At 44.1% G+C, this 22,391-nt stretch overlaps 1 protein-coding gene across 11 annotated transcripts in view; it reads left to right on the forward strand.

Annotated features, from left to right (window-relative positions):
• Tnr (tenascin R) overlaps positions 1–18,919 on the forward strand; it is a 408,001-nt gene extending 389,082 nt beyond the window's left edge. For 10 of the 11 annotated variants that reach the window (XM_006496742.4, XM_030252977.1, XM_006496746.4 and 7 more), the window contains 4 exons: positions 1,726–1,822; positions 6,134–6,295; positions 10,454–10,617; positions 11,284–18,919. In XM_006496742.4, the coding sequence (XP_006496805.1) occupies positions 1,726–1,822; positions 6,134–6,295; positions 10,454–10,617; positions 11,284–11,403 (543 nt within the window). In that variant the 3' untranslated portion in view covers positions 11,404–18,919. The remainder of the gene's footprint in view (positions 1–1,725; positions 1,823–6,133; positions 6,296–10,453; positions 10,618–11,283) is intronic. The other variant, NM_022312.3, reaches the window with a different exon arrangement.
• Positions 18,920–22,391: the final 3,472 nt, after the last annotated feature.

Here is a 22,391-nt window from a genome sequence, read left to right on the forward strand (position 1 = left end):
GGATGTCTTCAGGCTTCTAGTATACCTGGCTGGGGACCTGGAGTTTACCATGTCGCCATCCTTCCAGATGTTCCCTTATCTAACCACTTCATTTGGATTTGTCTTGTCACTGCCTTCAAGACCCTCATTCAGTAGGCCACTCACAAACAGAGAAAGGAATAACTGTTTCATTCTGTTGCTAGGATAAACACCATGACCAAATGGGACATAGAGGAGAAAAGTGTTTGTTGGCTTATACTTCATAGTACATCACGGAGGAATGTCACAGCTAGAACTCAGAAACTAGGGCTGTGAGCGTGAAAGAAGGGTACTGGCTCACTCATTGGCTTATGCTCAGCTACTTTTCTTATATAGACCAGGCCCACCTCGCTTGGGATGATGCTATACTCACTGAACCCCACTCTCCCACTTCAGTTAAGACAATTCTTCGTAGACATGGCCACAGGCCAATCTATTGGAGGCAATTCTTCAGTTGAGGTTTCCTCTTCCAAGGTGACTCTGTGTTGGGTTAAATTAACAATTAAAAACTAACCAGGACTCATATGAAAGATGTAACGGCCTAGCTGTAAGATGAGACTGGCTCGCTTTGAGCTCCTGCAAACAGACAGGATGCAAGGTGTGCTGCGGAAAGGAAGGAGTGAGGCACATGGATCCTGCTTACCAGGGGCTGTAGCTAAAGTAAAGAGGAGAGGAGGAGGCCACTCTACAGAAGCACATTAGCTTCCCAGAGTGAGGCAGTTAGTAGCCTTGTCTTGGAGAGTCACATATAGTAGATTAGTTATGGGGTAGAATGTGGGTGGGCCTCTAGTTATGAGAGCTACTTGTGTTACATTCTGTTTTAGACCTCCCCCTAGTTCTTCCCTAGAACTGTCATAGCCTTCAGGAGGTAACAGTGGTAGGGAGAGAGACACTACTTGCTGATACCACCTCCTCTCATACATGATAGCTAGCTTACACAGAGCAGAAGAAATAAGCAGCCTGGAGATGCTAACCACTATGCCCATAAGCAACTTCCTGAAGCTGGCTCTAAACCAAGCAACAGGGGTTGAATCAGTGTGAATGAAACTCCGCCCTGCCCACCCTCCTAGCACTGCTCAGATACAGCACCAGAGCTTTCAGGTTCCAAAATGGGAAGGTTTTCTAGAGTTAAATGGTGACTGCACTCGTAATCCTCTCCGGAGACATTTTCTTTTATGTTTCTGACATATTTGTGCCTCCTTCTTAAAGCATAATTGGAAATTGAAGCCAAGGCTGATGTATTGGAGGTTAAATGAAATTAGCACTTAAACAGCTTGGAAAGTGAATGATATGCAATTGCTTTGCCTGCAATAAGATGATGACAGTGAGTAGATGATTTGAAGTTGGTCCCAGTCCTTCGGTGAGAAATGCTTCCAACTACTCTCTGCAGTGCAAAAAGATTAATTTGAGAATCAGGCCCATTTCCCCTGACTATTGGGAGCTTGATATGTATCCTGAATCTTTTCTATATTGCAGGAGTGCAAATTAGTGTCGATATCACACCCCTAGTCTATTTGTCAGATGCATCAGCCCTTCAGAAAGAAGGGTTCTGAGCATGCCCTGCAAAATCTGCCACCAAAACGTGAAACTGACTTCTTAAATGCTTCTGATCCTAGCTGATGCAGAACCCAGACATATTCATATATTAATTATTAATTCTTGCTTTTTTAGACCATATCCTCTCTCTTTTTCTCTTTCTCTTCACAGGTATTCCAGAGGCGGCAAAATGGACAAACTGATTTTTTCCGGAAATGGGCAGATTATCGTGTTGGCTTTGGGAATCTGGAGGATGAGTTTTGGCTAGGTAGCATTCACTTTGTATTTTCCCTGGACAGTTTGCCCTGGGCTTCTATCCATCTCTCTCCTTTCTGTGTCCATCTGGGATTGTCAGAAGTCTGAGTCCATTGAGAAGTTGACAGCTTGTGAATTGCTTTTGTGCCTCTTGCTCTGTTTGGCTCCACTATTGATCTGTTTTTATCTGACTGTGGTATTTTCCTCTTTGCTCTGTCTCTTCCCATCCTCATTAATAGTCTTTTATGCTGATGGATCTTGACATGAGGCAAGTACAAAGGCAGGGATCTGCCTGGTAGGGAACAGGGCACAGGAAGCAATGAGCAGGCTTGCCCCTCTAGGAAGCTAGGCAACCAGCTAGCCAGCCTGCAGGTCAAGAGAGAAATGAGAAGCTGCTGGGTTCCTGGGAGAGTGCTATTATCTGACTTGGGAGAGAAAGGGGAGGAATGAGAATGGCATTAGAGGTGATTTCCTAGAGGTCTGACACAGCAGGGAGTTTAGATGGAGGTTTCCATGGGCATAGGAAGATAAACACACCAAAGTCAGACTGGTGGAGCTGATGCTAGATCATAAAGCAGTCAGTGTATGAATGCCTCCATTTCTCTGTAAGATTTTCCTAATGGTTGATAAAGGGAGGCAGAAAGGGAAACAAATAAATGATAGTGTGAGATGCTTGCACTTGTTGCTGGCCCACCCCTACCACATTCATGTTCAAGCTTTGATACCTGCCTTACCTTGGGCAGCAAAGTAACAGCCTTCCACTTGGGACCCTGCCTCCAAGACCACCCCATTGTCTACATGGCCAATAGAAGGATCTCCCTCATACTCCAAATCTGAGTGAAGGGTAGCCCCACTTGGTGACGGCTTGGAATGACTCCGTCACTGCCCGGTAGAAGCCAAGCTCCTTAGCAGGCTTCCTCCTCTCCTCCTGCATCCTTCTCTCTACCGCCAAGCACCTTACTGTCCTGCATCCCACTGCCAGGTCATCCATTTTCAAACCTGCACAAGCACTGACATTTCCTCTGCAATAAACACTCCTTTAGCCAACTGTTCCCACCTTGGTGTTTACCTTATATCCAAAGGCCCAGTGAAGAACCTCTTCCTTCATAGAAGCCATACAGACTCTTTTTTTTTTTTCATCCATTGCCTGTGGGGATAATTGCTCATGTTCTCTGATATGGCCTGAATCATGGCATCTATTTGACTTTATCTGTCTAGTCTCTATTGTACGTTTCTTGGGGGCTAGAATCTCATCATTCATCTTTAAATATCACTACCTAGGACTTTCTATATCAATCAATGATAAGAATTTATTAAATACATGTTAGCTACTCAAACCTATGTTTGCCAATATAAGAAATAAACATGTATGTTAAGAACCATATAAACACATTGGGAGGAAATTTAAACAAGCAGCCAAATGTGCTTCAATTTAAAACATTTTCAAACATCTTGGGAGTCAGTAATACCTATGAATCAATGTAGACGTGAGTAGTCAAGACTTGCATCTACAAAAACGTAAGCTGCTGTGTATCAAATCCACAGTTTCTGTCATTTTTTTTTTGTGAGACATGTGAACCATTTGGCACTTAAATGTTCTATAAATCACTTTCTATTTAATTAAATATATGTTTTCAAGAAGCTTTATCCATTGTCAAAATGGAAAGCTAGTTGCTGTGTGCCATAGATAAAAGGATGCCTCAAACGTAAAAGTATCATTTAAAAATGAAAACGAAAAAGAAAAAGGCAATATTAATATGATTAAGTGACAGTTACATCCAGGAGCACCAAGTCTGCTGCTGCTGCTGACGCTGCCCTTGAGAATGAGGATCAGAACGTGCTCTGTGTTCAACCAGCCATGAAATCCTAGAATAAAACCAAGATGGGAGTTAAGATTAGGGTCAGGGTTATAGATTCACTTTCATCTTTTAAGGAAAACTGAAATAGAATGGGGACATCTCTATTTGTTCCAGGTTATTTAGTGCCTTGCTCCTATGTGTCCCATAACACCATACCCTTTTGCACTGGTAAATAACCCAGACTAACTGATGAACTGCTGACAGAGAAAGAAAAGAGCTGAGAGCTAAGACACTGAAAGATCTGGAGAAGGGAAAAGAAGAGGGAAGAGAGAGAGAGAGAGAGAGAGAGAGAGAGAGACAGAGAGAGAGAGAGAGAGAGAGACAGAGAGAGAGACAGAGACAGAGAGACAGAGAGACAGAGGCAGAGGCAGAGGCAGAGGCAGAGGCAGAGGAAGAGGAAGAGGAAGAGGAAGAGGAAGAGGAAGAGGAAGAGGAAGAGGAAGAGAAATCAGGAATGCTTCTGACACATGCAAACTGGGATAGGAAGGAAACTTCTCCCAGCAGATGGACAGTGCGAGTCAGAGATGGAAGAAAATGTGTTCAGTTAGGCAGCAATGATCTATGGCCTATATAACCCTGCCACCCCACAGCTTATGATCTAAATTGGGTTATCTAGGACCAAATCCTAAAATGGGGGTTCTCCTTCAAGTTATTTACTGGGGTGAATTCTTATTCAAGTGAGTTGTTGGGTTAAATTATCTGAGAAGAGAATAGAAAGATCCAGGAAAATCATAATACTGATTGCTGATGGAAGACTCCCTTTAGACTGAGTCCAAGAGATGCTCTGGAGCATGAATTGCTCCTCTGAGTTGCCTCCATTTAGGCAAGGAGGCTAGACTTCTTTGCCTCCTCTTCAGTCATTGACCAGCGTCTACTCTGAGGCACGAGAAGGAAGGAGTGACTCTCATTTGGTTGGGGAAATGAACCATCCAAGAGGTTGTAGTGAGTGACTCACAACATTTTTCGCAGGGGTTGGGTTCTCCAGCTAAGGGCATCCAGGCACTACAGCACCAGCAAACATCACAACTACATAATTCAGGGACAGGCTGTGGGTCAGCAGCTCCACAAACAACATTTGACAGCCTTCTGCTTGCAATCAAGTTAAAGTCTTAAATCTTAAGCAGGTAAAGGAACCAAAGACCCAAGCACTTGGCCACCCACTTCACTCTCTGAACTCTCTCCCACAAAATGGAGAGGGGGGTTAAAGTGAGCTCTAAATTTCTTTATACTCATACCATGTTTTAGTTCTAAATCATGGTACACTAAGACATATAGTGGATGACACAATAAAAAGAAAAAGCTCTAACTTAACTGGGCAGACAGAAATTTGGAAGGGTTAGCATCCTCGGCAACACAAGGTCAGTGGGTCAGAGTTTAGACAGGTCAAAGTCACAGAAAAATGGATACAAGAAAATGTCCAAGAGTATCTAGGCTCTGCCTGAACTCTTGACTCATAGGGTTTTGTATCTTATAAGAATTTCTTGACCCAAGGCCTGAGATGCTTAAAGGGCAAGTGAGTGGGAGTTTAGAAAGACCAGTGAAGAGATAGCAGTGATGGATAAACATGTAACATATGGATGACATAAAAGACATCTGGAGTCAGGAGGCAAAAAGCAACAGAGATGCGCCCAACTTATGATAGGGGGCTACACCCTAATAAGCTCATCTTCAGTGGACACTATCACTAAGCTAAATGGGTGTTCAATACACTAACCTACCAAACTGTGTAGGTTACCTATACAGTACTGTGCACAGTGTGGCTGTTTGTCCCTGTGTTCACATTAGAAGATTATAAATTCATAACTTCAAATATCATAAACTCAAGAAAAACTCATAAATTTATTTCTCTGACCTATCTTTGGGGGGTCCAGGAACCCTGGACAGAAAGGAAGGGCTGCACAATGTGAGGTGGACTGAACCCTCTCTGAAGGCTGCTAGGAAGCCCTACTGTGTCTGGGTATCTTGTGTGCTCTGCCTGAGCAGAGCATGTTTCAACCTGTTGCTCCCTACAATTCAAGCCAAAAGAATCCTACCTTCTTCAAGGATTCTTGAGCTTTTGCTAGCATAACTGGTAGGAGAAGACTGTGGGGAAGAGGGTCAGAAAATTTGAAGCTTTAGGGCTTGTCAGTTATTATGTCAAGATTAGATGGCCTATCCATTCAGAGGACTTGGAATCAATTTCTTGGGACCTTTTATAATCTGGGGAATTATAGTAGTGATGTCATCTGAAAATTTATAATAGTGATGTCATCTGCTCCAATGTTGTCTGAGGTGGCACTCATCAGTAGACCTGGGGTAGCCTATACAGGAGGAGATTCACAGTCTGGCAGGTTTGACACCAGCCCAAGAAAGGGGGGGAGGCACAACAATGTGGATGGCCCACTCTTTCTCCATAGCATGTGTTTCTATCCCATTCCCAAAGCTTCTGGGTCAAGACTCAGTACACAATCTGTCCTTCTCCACAGGGCTAGACAACATCCACAGGATAACAGCCCAGGGCCGCTATGAGCTGCGTGTGGATATGCGGGATGGACAGGAAGCAGTCTTTGCCTACTATGACAAGTTCGCTGTGGAGGACAGCAGAAGCCTGTACAAGATCCGCATAGGAAGTTACAATGGCACTGCAGGTACTTGTGGGCCCCGTGATGACCCCAGGAGCATTGGATGTGTATTCCTGTCCTAAGCTGCAGCAGAACCAGCAGAATTCACCGAGTTCGTGAGCTGACTACTAGCCAGGAAAGAGGCATGGCTAGCTAGGCCACTGGCTCTGATCCTGCCTGTCCATTCAAGAGACTTGGAATCAATTTCTTGGGAGTATCATATGGAGAATTATAATAGTGATGTCATCTGAAAAATGATAATAGTGATGTTATCTGCTAAATTATAATGACGATGTCATCTGCTACATTATATATAATGCTAATTATAATAGTGATGTCTATCTCACTTTACAGAGTAGTCAGAAAAGTTTCTATAAGCTCAATATGTCTGAAAAGTTTGCTCAAAAACAATGCAGGTTGAGAGCAAAAGGTTGCTTATCATACCTAGATTAACCAGAGTGGACTCCCATTTAGCAAGGGCAGAACTGTTTGTCACCTTATTTGACATCTCCTTGCAATGGCTGCTGGAAAATGACCTTTGAACTATGAAACAGTTCAGATTCCCCATTCTTTGAGCTGACTGTCCCCCCATCCAACCATCAGCAGCCATCATAGCACCACATGAAGGAGCAGAGGACATTGTTTAAATGTCCCTCACTGGCCATGTTGCTTTTTTGTTCTACCAAGTGAACCATACACCTGGTTGGGTTCTCAGTGGTGGGTTTTAGGGCATTTTTACCAAGCAGAACAACCATCTGTTTGAGCTCTATGTACACATAGTTTTGTGAGAACATACCACCAAGCTAGTCCCTAGCCTTTGGCTAATGTGCTCTATTACACTACCTTCCATGAAGCCTGGTGTGCCAGGTGTGTTACTGTTTGGTACATGGAGTTACCAGACATTTCATGTCTCCAATTTTAGAGCTAAAGGCTGGTGTTTAATGTTAGCAGTATTTCCTATGACTCTTGGAATTAAAATGAACATCAAGGTGTTACCCCTCCAATTACTGCATCTGCTCCATTATTTCCTTTCTCAGCCAGATACTGTTATTCAAAAGAGAAGACATACTTATCTTTGTTATTGTTCACAGTTGAGCCATTCGCAGTGGCAATCAGAGAAGCCTGAAGAGCCCCAACAAAAAGGTCCAATTTGCCACACTTTGAGCATAAAACAGCCATTGAAATGGACATTAAACAAGATGTCATTCTAAATCATTTCAAAACGAAATGGATACTATTCACTCCCTAGAATTAGAATTGTGTCTACAGAAAAGGCTTTCATGTTTCTCCTATGGGAAGAGAAACAAGCTCACCTACCACAGTTTCTGTCTCCCCTCAGTTCCCCCTCTTCGTCCTTCTCTGTCCAATCCCACATGTTGTCTGTCTACCTTGGGGCCAGCCCTTGAAACATCTTCCCCAGCCCAGTCTCTGTGCCACACCTCAAAGAGGGCAGAACCGTTAGATTGCACTCCTCTCCCTGTGTCAGAGGTCAGTGAGTCTAGATCTTGGCTAGCCAGTCATGGACATTAACAACAATTCATCCATCACCTTATATATTCAGTTCATCTTTTTCAGTAAGTAAAACCCTGGGTTTATTTAGGTTACCCCATCTCTAGGCAACTACACACCATTCATAGAAAACCATGCCCTCCGTCCTGGCATTTGTAACAGTTCCCAGTTCTTCAAGCTGTTACCACTTCTCCAGGCCTCACTGGCAACCAGCCACCCCAGGGCCTCCAGTCCAATTACAGCCCTTTACTCCACATTTCTGAAGTCCCGAAACTTCCAAAACTCTAAATAGAACTCTGCTGGGATTCAAACTGACACTTCTAAATTGTGTCTTTAATAAGAGCAGAGCCACACTCACTGTTCTGGTTTTAGAGCATCTAACAAGAACATAAAACATGGACTCTGTAGTACCATCCTAGTTTAAAGAAAACACCAGGAAATGCCTCTCTGCAGAATAAATAAGGATACCCATAGGAGGGTTTCTGGGGTATATAGAAAGGATCCTTGAAATCAGCCTATCTGACTGAAACCACTGAAAACATCGTCTGGATGAGACATACCAGAAAAACAAGATTTCGTGGAAGGGGAAGGCTTGATGCATTACTCTCTTGGGCAAACTGTGTGATTGGAAGGATCAGGAGCTGTGAGCAGTGACACACACCTATAATTACAGCATGGGAAAGGCTGAGATGGAAAAATTGAACATTAAAGCTAGCCTGGGCTATATAGCAAGATGAAGTAGAAAGGGAGAGAGGGGCAATGTGGGTAAGAAAGTAGAAAGTGGAGGTAAAGGGTGGAGGAGAGAAGGGGAAGAGGGAGGGAGGGAAGAGCAGAAATGTGGAAAGGAAGAGAAAGAAAGAGAAGATTAATTATGGAAAGTCTTGACACTGAAAGAAAAATTGACTTTTTACATGACTGGAGGTCTTGTAAGTCCTGAATGGCATAATGGGATTTGGATTTTAGAAAGATCACTAGGACAGGTCCAATCAAGATAAAGTAAATCTGAGTGAAGAGCGGTGAGAGCAACTGGTGGCTGCATTATTAATCCTGATGGGAGATAACAGGAGTCCGTGCTAATGTCAGAGATAAAAGGAGTCCATGCTAATGTCAGAGCTACGAGAAAGGCATGAATATGAACAGGTGGTCAAGAGTGAAAACCCGGACTTAGTTCATGTCTGGAATATACGAGGTAGATGTATGAGGCAGAAAAGATGAGGGAGGATACAAAGACCTAGGGGACCATGTCTGTGACAATCAGTTGGCAACATCAAAGCAGAAGCCAGAAATAATTGTTGGGAGAATAATGAGGATACATTCTAGTTTGCAGAAGGTGAGAGGATAACAATGCAGGTAGGCACAGCACAGATGATGAATAATGATTAAAGCATGGATTGCTGGAGAGTAAAATTAATCCAAAAATTTTAAGGTAATAGGTATGAGTATGACTTGAGATAAAGGAGATGAAAATGATAGTCTTCTGGAGAGGGAAAGTAAGACCCTTTTCAAGCAGAAGTAGATAACAAAAAGTTGTTTCAGTTGGTGGGATTGGCTCTGGATGGGCACAACACCAGAATCCTTCAAGATTATATGGAGATGAGAATGGTGTGACACACTGCCTCAGGACTCTCTTGAGCGGTGAAGGCTTCCTTGGAAGACCCAATAGCCCAGAGTTCTGTGGCTGCAGAAAAGAAGGTGCTGAAGCCTTATAGCTTCTATAGCTTGGAAGCCATAGAATCAAAACACTGTCCCTCTTAGGGGAAAGCAACCTTAGCTATAGTGACTATCACTTTCATCTGATAAATAACATGAGGCCCCTTCCCAGCATCTCTAACCACAAATCCTGCCAAAGGCTTCACCCGAGTCACTGTAAGTGCCTGATGGTCTGATCTCTCAGTGAACCCTGAGTTCACCTGAGCCGCTGCATAGCACCCCTGCCAAGAGAACACCCGGTCTCCACTTGTCTTTGAGAAAGAAAATCTCACCACAGGGTCAGGTAGCCTAGCTGGTAGTATTAGGCAATTTCTCTTTACCTATTTAGGTAAATATTTTCCTCTTTACAGTCTCTCCGTAGTCATCCTGACACTTCCCCACCAGGTTTAGTTATGTGTTCTTATTTAGCGAAGCTTCCTCACATGGAAGCTTTCTCACCTACCCACATCTCATTTGACATGGTTATGTTTCCGTCACCGTTTCTTGTTTATTGGTGCTCTGGCTGCTGTTGTTCCTCTTCATGGGCAGAACCAAGTTCTCACGGTGGGGTATTGGGTACAGGCTGATCAGGGACAGCAAGCACAGGGGAAAGCCAGGATGAACTTACACTGTGAGATCCATAAGGGTTGGAGGCGTCGTGGCTCCTTACTGTCTCCAATAGACACAGTGGGACCATGAGTGCTCTGTGCCTCAAAACGGCCAAAGGGAAATAGACAGAGATGCTAAGATGGAGCTGTCTGGTAAAGTTCTCAGCAAATGTTCAGTGATGAATAGAGTGGGAAACATAGAAGCGGTTCCTCCCTAGCCCTACCCTATGAGGTAATATAGAGGCAAAGGTCTGCATAGCCATGACGCAGCTCAGAAGGAAAAGGGGAAGTGAGCCAGGGTTCCATGTGAAAACCAGATGTCCACAGCAAATGGAACAGCCTCCGGAATGGTTTTGTTTTCATTTTTGGTTTTTGGCAGGAGACTCCCTCAGCTATCACCAGGGACGTCCTTTCTCCACTGAGGACAGAGACAATGATGTTGCAGTCACCAACTGTGCCATGTCCTACAAGGGTGCTTGGTGGTATAAGAACTGCCACCGGACCAACCTCAACGGGAAGTACGGGGAGTCCAGGCACAGTCAGGTAGGCCACACTCTCATTGCGGGCAGAGTGGTGGAAAGGGCAGAACCCAGGCCTTTAGTTCTGTGTCTCAGCACTGTTTCCTCTTTAAAAAGAAGTACTCTGGGACTGAGAAAAGACCATTCAAGATGCTGTCCATCAACTCATCATAGGCTCAAGGGCACGGGGCACAGAAGGGGGGAGACCAGAAACCTTAGTAATCTAAGCTATTTCCCCAGGAGACTGCAAGCCCCCAGTCTGGGCTCAGGGACAAGGAAGCAGCTGAAACACAAACCCCCAGGCAAGCCCCCAGAGGTTGCTGACCCCAGGTGGAAGCCACCCAAGTCTCCTCATCATGAATGAGCTGCCCACAATTTCACTATTCACCTAGTTGGGATTTTGACATTCACCACAGTCCCCTAGTACCAGAAACTCCTGAAGGCAAATCACAAAACTGGCAATAAGAAATAACGCACAACTTACCTTTTATAAAGACATAGGCCTCTGTAAAGGGGACGCTGGGACGAGACTCAACTCTCTCCATCATCCTGGGAACTCTGTCTTGAGCCCCTTCTTAACTGAAAACAGCTAAACTGATAAGTGAAGCCCTCAATCCAGTCATTCTTTTCAAGCAGGGTGCTCTGCTGAGCATGGAAGGTGATCTGACATGTTCATATTTCTCACACTCAGGGGATCAACTGGTACCATTGGAAAGGCCATGAATTCTCCATCCCCTTTGTAGAAATGAAGATGAGGCCCTACATCCATCGTCTCACAGCCGGGAGGAAACGGCGAGCCTTGAAATTCTGAGCACTGGGCAGCCAGCCACCAGCCAAACAATCTTTTCTGTCATTTGTTTGTATTTTATAATATGAGACAAGGGGGGGAGGGGCAACAGTAATGTGCTTCACAACATATTCAGACTATCTGAAGGAAGCAGGGATCAGTTAGGCACCATCTGCTCCTAGTTTCTGCTGCCTTGGAGCCTGACTCACAGGCTACATGCTCCCTGCTAACCAGTCCTGACTGATCACCCACCTCTTTTCTCACAGAGGAGGAAAACTGGGGAGTTAAAAAAAAGAAAGAACTACAGGTTGTTATGGTGATGGGCACACACACACAACTTCCTCTATCCCTTCTTCTGAGATACCTTCCAAGTTCTAAGTAATAGTAATCTGGTCACCACTGACTATGGCCAGGTGACCACACCATCCCAGAAAAGCTTCAAGAAAAAAGCTTGGCCAATCTTCTCTTAAGAGGGAAGATGCCCACCACACCCTGGCGCAACTGTCCAAGTTCATTGCAATGGGCTAAAGATTCTCACATTCTGACAGTTAACTTTTAGGAGGCATGGCCTCTCTTCCAGCCCCATCCTCTCCTTACTTCTGTCCCCTAGATCCTATTAGACCTACCAACCCAACCATTGTTTAGAACTCCAGTTACCAAAGCTGTCTGAACCTTGCCCTGGGTCATGCAATAGCTGTGCCCTGTGCGTCGTAAATCATTGTCGTGTAATAACTTTCTTTGGTGGTGAGACTTGGGGAAGGGTATTGTTTCTAGCACATTTGTATCAGACACTGACAAAGGACAGGAGTGGAAATGAGGGCACCTACCAGGGAGCGTGTGGGTCTGAGCAGAAACAGACCTGACTTAGTGTTGCCTTGTGCATTTGTGATCTGATTTACCATGGATTCTTTCCCTGACTCCTAACTGAAGGTCTCTAGCTCTATACCCAGTCAGGCTATCCTCAGTGCAAGTGGCTTCAGAAGAATCATGGGGGAAGTTGTATGAGCCATTCCCCTGTCTGATTACACTGGGAGGGGACAGCGTGCTTGTCCTGGTCTCTTGTTGTTTGCTTTGATCCTGTAGTAAACAGAACTGACCCCCTCAATGAGGTGAGACCATGAGAAACATTTTCCATCTCCCTCTGTTATCCTGCTTTGAGAAGAAAAATGAAAAGTGCCAGAGGAAATTGCATTTAGAACTCCAAAGGTGAGCGGAGTGATCTCCCCACCCCCACGTGATTTGATTTTTTAAAGCCCCGGAGAACTGGAGGCTATAGAAGCCATGACCTTTCAGCTTCTCCTTAAATAAAAATCCAGTCAGTCTTTCCTGCAGCACCTGCCCAAGCTGTGCCAAGTTTCTCAGCTGCCTTTTCCCTGTCTCCCTGTCCTCTCCTATCTTTGAGGGCCCAGTGTGTACTAATCGGGCCCATGGCTACTGTCTGGGGTGTCTTATACCTGTGCCAACCAGTTGGCATCTTGAAATAGAAACAGCCACCATCTAACCAAGCTTTGAGCCACAAGCAAGAGTCCTCCTGGGCTGATGATCACCTGCTGAGCATCGTGACATTGGGGTTAGCTTGCCATTTTTCTGTCACCTCCCCTGTCTCTGTGATATAGAATCACTGACCTACACAAGGCCAAAAACACAGGTGGAGTTTTCACATTTTAATCCATCATGGGCTTCAAGCAGCTAAGAGAAGGAGGAAGAGGGGGGACGCCTATAGGTTATCCGATATTTAACTAGATGTGGGCCAACTGTGCAGGACTGGAGGTAAGCACACTTAACGAGGGAATTGAAGGGCGTGATACGAGGTTGTCTCTGCCACCATGACAGCTACAAGCCCTTGATGGGTTTGTTCAAATCTCTGGGCCTTGGTTTCTTCACCCAGTTGAATCAGAGTTTAGACCAAAAGGATTTCTAATGCCCCTTTAGGTTTAACCATCTGTAATAGAAAAGCAGAATCAAAGTTGGTCTTGGTGAGTCATCGCAATTAAAGGAAAGCCAGAATCCCCGTGAAGGACATGGGGAAAGGGAGGGAAGGAGAAAAGGGGGAAAGAGACTGACTCAGAACTCTCTGTGTCTCTCATAGACACCACACACACACACACACACACCATATACACATACATACACACACACCACACATACACACCACACACACACACACACACACACACACACACACACACACACATACACCATATACACATACATACACACACACCACACATACACACCACACACATACACACACCACGAACATATACCACACATACACACACACACACACACACACACACACACACACACACACAATGCTAAAAGAAGCTGAAGCCATTATGTCTATGAAAGCAGAGCCAAGGAACTGGATGTGCCTGAACAGCCCACCTCATCAAGGGAGCTGAAATGGAACAAGATTTTGTGTCATCACTACCAGGAAAAATCAAGAAACATCAATGGAAATCCAAACCTGCTTTTTACTGGAACTATTTTATCCTGCGGAACATTTTTTTATAAATAGCATCGGCTGCATCGCCTAGATTCATTTAAAGGAATTTTAAAGTAAGAAAGAAACTTCAAAGATCAGCTCACCCAACCTTCTGTAAGAGGGTTTAGAGATCCCTTTTGTTAAGTAGAGTGAGTCCCCCCACACTCTATGCTTTGAAGAGACTGTCTTCTCAGAATCCACAGGGAGCTTCTCTCAAAGCTTCTGGACTTGACTGGCTTCACTTCTTCCTTCACTGAGCTTCCTAACTGATTCCAGTTGTTAATCTGCTCCTTCTCACGCCTGCTTTTGTCCCTGAGGAGCAGGCAGCACTACTTGGCACCCACCCTAATCACCCAAGATTCCCATAAGGGACTCAGAATGACTGAACGGGGGCCTATCAAGAAGATGGCGCAACTACAGACATGTTAGAAGGTACACTTCCACAAAATCCCCAACAACAACAATAACAGTAACAACCAGTCACCAGAGACTGCCATGGATTCACTGCCTAGAATCAAGAGCCAGGCCACTCTCCCTCTTTGCATGCCCCATCATATGAAGATTGTTTCTATACTGAGTTCTCATCTTCCCAGGGCTACTTCTGGAAGGTGAAGACATTAACTGTGAAGACTCTTTGTTAGGGATGACAACCATGTAGAAAGCGTTGGCCTTCAGACCCGACTTACTGAATAAAGGGAGACTTGGTGAGAGGGGCAAAGTGGTGCTCCCAGCTCCCAGATGTCCACTGAATCACTTATGAGAAGTAGGGCAGGAGGCAGCATAGTTCTTATGATTCTGTTAACCTCAGACCAAACCAGGACCCAGGACCCATTTGTACAGGAGACTGATTTGTAAAACAACAGCAACATGGCAGCAGAGAAAGTTGGAGCAAGCTCCCAGATATCTAAATGTCCCCTCCCCCCAGCTACCTAACACCCTATCTCTAAAGAGGTGAGAGTCACTCCTAATATCCTTGTTGCCTTCCACTGGGGAGCCAATCAGCTCCTCCGAGATAGAAAACTCTCATTTCAAAAGCAAATTTAAAGGACCAAGATTGCCTTGCCAGTAAACTCGATGCCTATACAAACTCTCCTAAAAACATCTTTACCTTTAAAGTTCAGTATCAGGACAGAGATATAGATTATGGGGCAAGAGGACATTGTAGAATCTTTTCAACAAGCTTTTTTGAAGCATCCATTGAGAAAGGTTTGATAGTTCCCCCCTTGGTCCTTTTCTATGGAGAAAGAAAGGTGGGATTTGTGAGAGCTGTGAACATTTGAAAACAGCCCCGGAGGCATGGCCTTTTCTTTTTCTTCCTCCTAGGATTTCAGAAAGGGGGCAAAGCACTTCCCCGGGATACATGCTTTTCTATCCATTGCTTGATAATCATTGCATTTAACTCCTTGATTGCATTTCTGTCCCTCTGAAGACAGAGAGGGAAGATCACTTTTCACCTCTATTTACATCCTACTGTCTGCACTGAAATACTCGTAAGAAGGACTAATATCCAAATAAATCCTAGCAGAGGTGAGATAATGCTTAGCTTACCTCAAACTTGCCAAGGCTACACAAAGATGCTTGGTTTTCATCCATCCTCCCTGGGTGGTTTCTTTCATTCATACAACTAAGCACTGAAGGTCCTCTCCACTGGAGGAAAGGGGACAGAGCTGGCTTCTGGGCTGAGGCTTGTAGCTTCTCTTTTATTATCCCACTGGGCCCTCAGAACAAACTTCTGAAGTTCTTTGACTTACTGCTTCCCTCTTGGCCTTTGCTTCTTCCACACCCCAACTCTCCCATATGCATCTCTCCTAATAATACTACAGCATTTTGGCACTGCCAGGCAAAATGAGAACTTGCAGAATGAATGAAAACTACTCGGATTACAGAGGCTAAAACAACTCTGATAAGAAGAGATGTCACAGGGATGAGAGGAGGCTTCGGTTTTCAGAGGATGTGTGTGTTGGTACACATGAGGGTCCCTTTGGAAAGAGTGGCTTTGGTTCATCCTAACTAAATCCATGCTGGATTTAGTTAAACCAGTTTTGTCTTCTTCAGGATCTGAGAAAATAGCTAGGGAAAAAAAAAGTAAGTTAAATAAAAGAAGCTGGTGGAGTCTTATAAAATAAAAACAAACCTTAGAGGCCCCACAGTGGAAACACAAAAGCCACGTGAGTGGCCACATTAAAGACATCATCAGCATCGGCTTCTCAAACTCTCGCCTCATCTAAAGAGCCTATGCATTCACCCCTGCGCCTGAGATAGGAGGCCACTAGCAGCCTTATGCACAGAAGTAAGAAGAAGGACGGCTTGCTTTGCTACTCGACCGACCAATCTTGCCTCGACCTCACATTTCCCTTCCCGGCTAGTACAGCCTGGTTTGTCATCTCAAACATTTCTGATTTATTTTTTTTTAAGGTCACTCCTCAACCAAAGCATGACTTCAGTGCACTTGCAGCATCCCATTGTCCAAATGTCCTTGGCAAACCTCACAGTCTTTGGACAGTGTTATGTTTTCTTCCCAAACAGGAAATCCTCATTCCTTCCCCAGCTTAAGACTATTTATTGCAGGATATCCATTCAACAAGGTCCTGGCTCCTAAGATCTCCTCTATTAACTTAATAGAACATCTCCTACTATTTGAGCAGTAAGACTAGGTTAAAGCTTAACTTCTAACTTGGAAATGTTGGATCCTTTCAGCCCCTGACCCCGACACTCTCATGGGTATGGTCATTGGCTAAGTTACTACCATGGCCTCTGAAGAGAAAGTACAAGATTCGTTGAGATGTAGGTACATTGTACTCAGGAAGCCTGGGCCACCTCAGGTCGGGGTTAGTGTTGTAGGGCAGACTTATAGTAAGAACTGTTTTTTTCTTGTCAGTGCTTTTACAACCCACAGAGAAACCTGTAGCCTTTAACCAATCTGTCATTGAACACTAATATACTCAACCCTGTCTCCTAGACCAACATTAAAGAACACTCCTTCAGAGGCAAAGGACATTCTGGACATCACCTAAGATGACTCTCTATGCCATGCTCAAGGAAAGCAAGGCTGACATAGGCAGGCAGCTTGCTTGAGATCACACAGCCAGTTAGACATAGAAATGGGGGTAGCCTGGTACATTTAAAAAAAATATCTGTCTCTCCTAATAGAAACTGAGAAAAACAGTATTTGTATACCTATTGGTCACATTCTGTGCAAAGGGCTTCCCATCAATTACTTTATTGAATCCTCACCCCAATCCAGAGTAAGTTTTAATCATTTTCTAGAAGAAGAAAGTGAAAGCATGGGATTGTTAAATGGCATGTGTGAAGTCACACAGCTTCTGAGGAGTACCACTGTCTCTGTCTAATACAAACAGCCTTAGTTCTTCCAGTTTGTAAAGCTGCTGTCACATTGACCACGCGGCTGCCATCTTGAACTCACTACCATTCTCATGATGTTTCTAACTCCATCCACCTCTCCTTTTCCTTTTAACAAATGGAAAATTTTGCTTGTTTTCTCATGCTATGCTGCAGAGAAACCCTCAGCCCCAAACTATTACTGTCAGAAATAGTAAGAAATAGCCCAGAAACAATTCTTTTTTCTTTCTGTTTAAAGTTTTGAAGATGGTGTCAGACACAAACATAAATTCCCATCCCAGGGCCTAGGCAGTACAGACACTTCTCTTTTCTAACACAAACCCCTTTCCAAACTAGGAAAAAAGATAGAACCAGTATCAAGGAAGGAGAGACCACAGGATAACACTGTGTAAGCACCTAGGGTATCAGTTTGACCCTAGAGTTTGCAAAGGAAGAGTTATGAGTGTGTTCAAACAACTACAAACAGCAGAAAATGCAAATATCCTGTGAATGTCTAGGCTAAAATCAACAGATTGCAGGGAAAATTAACACGACCACCTCCCAGATCCCAGAGTTCCCTGAAGGAACATGACAGGACATTTGTAAAGACTGGAACTACAAGAAGTCAAGAGAGGAGTTCTCTGTGTTTATTTTCTCATTTCCTTTCTCTCTCTCCTTACCCATCTCTTATCCCAGTGAAAGAGAAGTCTAGGAGAACAGTTTGCTACAATGCTGACTAGAATTGCTACTTTGGAAGATCTAAAAAGATATCAGAAACTTGGTGGCTTCATCTATCAGACAACAACTCCTAACACTGAGTTCTGTTTCCCTCTTAAGATATTTATGCTAAACGGACTAGGTCTTCCCAAGAGTGAATTGAGGTCCCCCTCAAAATGGTAACTCCTCTGGAACACCTCAGACACTTATTAGATAAATCAAGCACTACAGTTCCTGCAGAACTGTCTTTCAGCAGAGGAATCCTATGCTACCTACTTTCTTCACTACCCTCCTTCCTTAAGGCATAGCGATGCTACAGGGACTCACAAACAAGGGTCAGAATCTGTAAGAGTCTAGTCCTTCCTGCCTCTCTTTAACATAAATGCTCTTCCCTCCTATATTTACACACACACACACACACACACACACACACACACAAACCCCAAGTACCCTCAAGCCTATAGAAATTTCCAGGTGCCCAAAAAAAGTCACTGTGACTCTGAGGGGTTTTATTGCCTGGGGCTCCAAGAAGATAACACTCATCCTGGTGGTCTCTCAATTGCTGTCCCAACAAATCATAAGCACCAAATCCTCCATTCCCTCCGAATTTGAATTTGTGGTTTTAACCTTTAATAGCCTTTTCGGGTAAAATAACAAAGACGAACGAATTTACTGACTTTGTAGCTACACTGTTCTTGAAAAGGCTTTTTTTTTTTTAAGAAAAAAAAAAAAGGCCAGAAGGAAGAAGAAGAGAAGGGGTATATGGTATATTCTCATCAGGTGGTGCACACTCTGATGAAATCAAACAAAAGGCTATAGAGGATTGAAGAGGGAGAGCCAACTTGCCCCATCCTTTCATGGCGCTGTAGCTCAAAGACTGGAATCTGCTTGTTAACCATTGTTAACTAGTATTTTTAGTCCCAGTTGCTTTTAGCCTCTGTATAGTTCCTTTTTTAAACACATTTTCTATACGTTAATAAAAGATCCTGAAGGAAAGGTAACGTGTCTTCTCCATCCTTTGGGGGAATCATGGAGGTGTGCCTCTTTAATTGTGCTTTCTCTAGGTTCCCTCTCTTAAACAGTCACCAGCTCCTGTGTACCCACGTGTCTCCTCTGCATCACCCTTTAAAGTGAGCCGTCCTCCTTCCCAATGTCCCTGCTCCCTGTTCCGTGACCCAGATCTACTCTGTTTCTATTCTGCCATTACAGATTTGCCATGTCATCCCTCTCCGTCATTCTACCCCACAGCTGGCTGTGCCTCCTTCCTCCTCTCTGCATCCTTCTTCCTTTCTCACCTGCTCTCCATCTCTTCAGAACTCTTAATCTCACTCTTTCCTCACTATCACACAGGTCACTAGTGAATAGAAGGCTCTGGTCTTATCTGTGGTTTGGTATCCTGGATCAGCCATCACAACAGTGGTCCAGTCTGCCTCCTGCCTCCCACCTCCCTCTTCCTTCTCTCCCTGCTCCCTTGACCCTCCTGTGCCCAGTGGAAGCCACATTTCCAAATCTTTAGTGCCACCTATAGGTGTTGGCTGAGACTATTTGACAGACCTAATTATCTAACCCTTCTTGCCTTCCCTTAGTCCATGCCCTGCCCTGACCAGGCCATATCACTCCACCTTGGAACTAGTCCAGCCAACCTACCACCAGCTATTCTAATGATGACTCTGGTGGCCAATTCTTTCTCAACTTGATCACCCACTAAGACTGTCTCCCTTTATCTTTCAGTTAATGTACAGTATAAGACCAACCTCTGGATTATAGGAGATATAATCTCTCCTGGGAAATAGCTTCAGTAAGAGGATGGCAAGAGAAAAGCTAATCCTGCCCAGTTTCATAAGGTCACAAAGTCAGAAAGCCTCAAGGTAACTGACCCATAGACTGCATTAAGTGCATTAAACTGAAAGAGCCCTGTCCCTGGGAAAAAGAAAGGAGGGTTTTTTTAAAGCCTGGCAGTGGGAGGGCAAAGAGGCCAGGTCCCTCGATAATGCAAATCATCAAAGGAGGAAAACCTGCCAAGTAGCATGAGGCAGTGTATATCAAAGCCAGGAAGAGCTTGCTATAAATGTTGGCTGATTCCCTGGGACCACATGAGATAGCAGGAGGCCACAGCACAGGCTGAGCATTGTGAAATCTCCAAACCAAGGAAGAGAAAACGTCATATTCCTTGATAAATGAAGAAATAGTGAGTACTTGAAAGAAGGGAATAAATTATCTTTCAGAGCATAAGCATGAAAAAGGATTTATTCTTGCCATTTTTTTTCTGGTGCCAACAAGCTTCTTCACACCTCTGAGCCATTCTCTGGGCACACGGAAGGAGTCTTCTATGTCACTGTGTGCCATTTCCCCATTTCCTTAACACTACTCATCCTCCCCATCGCCCTAGGGTGTCACTCAAGGAAGATCTTCATAAACAGCCACATTTTCTGGCCCTGCTTTGAATAAACCTCCTGGAACCCAGGCCTCAGTATTTTGTACCAGAGGAGTGTTGCAATAATATTGAGATGAAAGTCTGACATCTGAATCTCAGCTTTCTTGCCGTCTGGATACAGAAGTAGAAACTAAAGGGATCTAGTGGAATTTAAAGGAACTTCAGTAATTAGTATTTATTCTGAGAGGGCTGCATGGTAGCATTATGTTCTAACTTAAATGAGTATAATTCACCCATTGCTTAAGACCTCTGGGTACATTTACAACCATCTGATCGCAGACTTAATTATTGCTGTGTTGTGGGAACTACAAACTGCCACGGGTAAAATTAAAAGTGGATTATTAAGCAAGAGAAATGTTCACAGCATTAGTAATCAGTGCAATTACCCTGTAGTATCCTCTCTCCCATAATGCCCTGAGTAGCCCTGGGGACCTGTGCTTCAGCAGTGGTCGTTCTACCAGTCAGCAATAGGACATCATCACAAAATGAAAGGCCTGCAGTCCTGGGTCCCTCCTTTGCTATAACAAGTAGAATGTGCCCCATTGCCTAGGTTTTCAAGGCATTCTAAAACAAATATACATTGCACTCTTAAACATACACATACGCTCGTGTCTCTTGTTCCTTTTCAACCATCCTACCATCAACATTCAATGGATACCCAGATGCTGACTTTAACTAAACAGATGGAGACTATTGGCTGAAGAGGCACCTCATAAGCATATATACTGCTGGTGTTTATTACCTAAGTTCAGTTGCCAGCACCCACATTGGGCATCTCACAGCTGCCTATGTAACTCCAGCCACAGGAAACACAATGCCCTTTTCTGACTTTTGTACTGTTGAGTATCCATACACACACATACACACGCGCGCACGCACACACACACACACACAGAGAGACAGAGAGAGAGAGAGAGAGAGAGAGAGAGAGAGAGAGAGAGAGAGAATTAAATATAACTCATGTTTTTAAACAATAAAGACTTCCTGGTGACTTTAAGATGCCTCCTATCCCTACCTTCTTAAACAGATTTGAGTCCCCTTTCCTTTTTCCAGTGAAGAGATATTATTTATCCCCCCACCATATGCCAGATAAGTCCATATTAAATGCTGGGACTTTGGTAATGGTGTGTTAGAGTTCTCCTAAGAAACAGAACAAGTGATAGATCCCAGTGGGGATGATAGAAAACAGACAGACAGACAGACAGACAGACAGACAGACAGCAATTGACCTATGTGACCATAGAAGCTAAGAAGTCTCATGATCTGTCATCTACAAGCTGGAAACCCAGGAAAGCCAGTGGTGTAGCTTCGTTCAAGTCTAAAGGACCAGTAATGCCAATGCCAATCCCAGTATAAAGACAGGAAAATACTAGGTCTCAGCTCAGCAGACAAGCAGGGACAGATAGGAGACAAACTCCTCCTGCAGCTTTTCTTTCCCATTTCCACACTCAACTGTTGAGATGGTACCCACCCACACCAGGAACACAATCTATTTCCCTAAGTTATTGGTCCATGCCTGTCTTCTGCAGTAGCTCTCTCATGAATACACATATGGAAATGACATTTAATCTTGGCACTGTATGCTATGGTCAAGCTGACACAAAATTAACCACCATGCTAACAGGTAGTAAAACACATAGGAACGGCTCTTTTCCCATAGATGTTCCTCTCATGGGAACATCATAGTGCAGATGAAAGTTTAGCAGGTCAAACATTTACTCTCTTTTCGCCTCTCTCCTTCTCTGCTCATTTTTACTGAAATCCCTTCTTTCTGATCCAGGTAGTCCATACATAAGTGAGTCCCCTCAAGGCTTGTCAAATGAAATAGAGCAAAAAATTTCCAAACTTATGTTTATGTGTTCATGGGGAACTGGAAAAAGACATGCGGTGAAAGAATTCAACTAATTAGGATAAGCGTTGTCATTTCAATATTGAAATTTCTTTTGAAAACTCAGGCACATTTCAAACATTTCAAACACTGAGAAAAGTGGCAATTAAGGAACTCCTTGTCTCCGAGAGCCAACAGAACCTTCT

This window comes from Mus musculus, chromosome 1 (genome assembly GCF_000001635.26).
Source record: "Mus musculus strain C57BL/6J chromosome 1, GRCm38.p6 C57BL/6J".
Classification (NCBI taxonomy): Eukaryota; Metazoa; Chordata; class Mammalia; order Rodentia; family Muridae; genus Mus; species Mus musculus.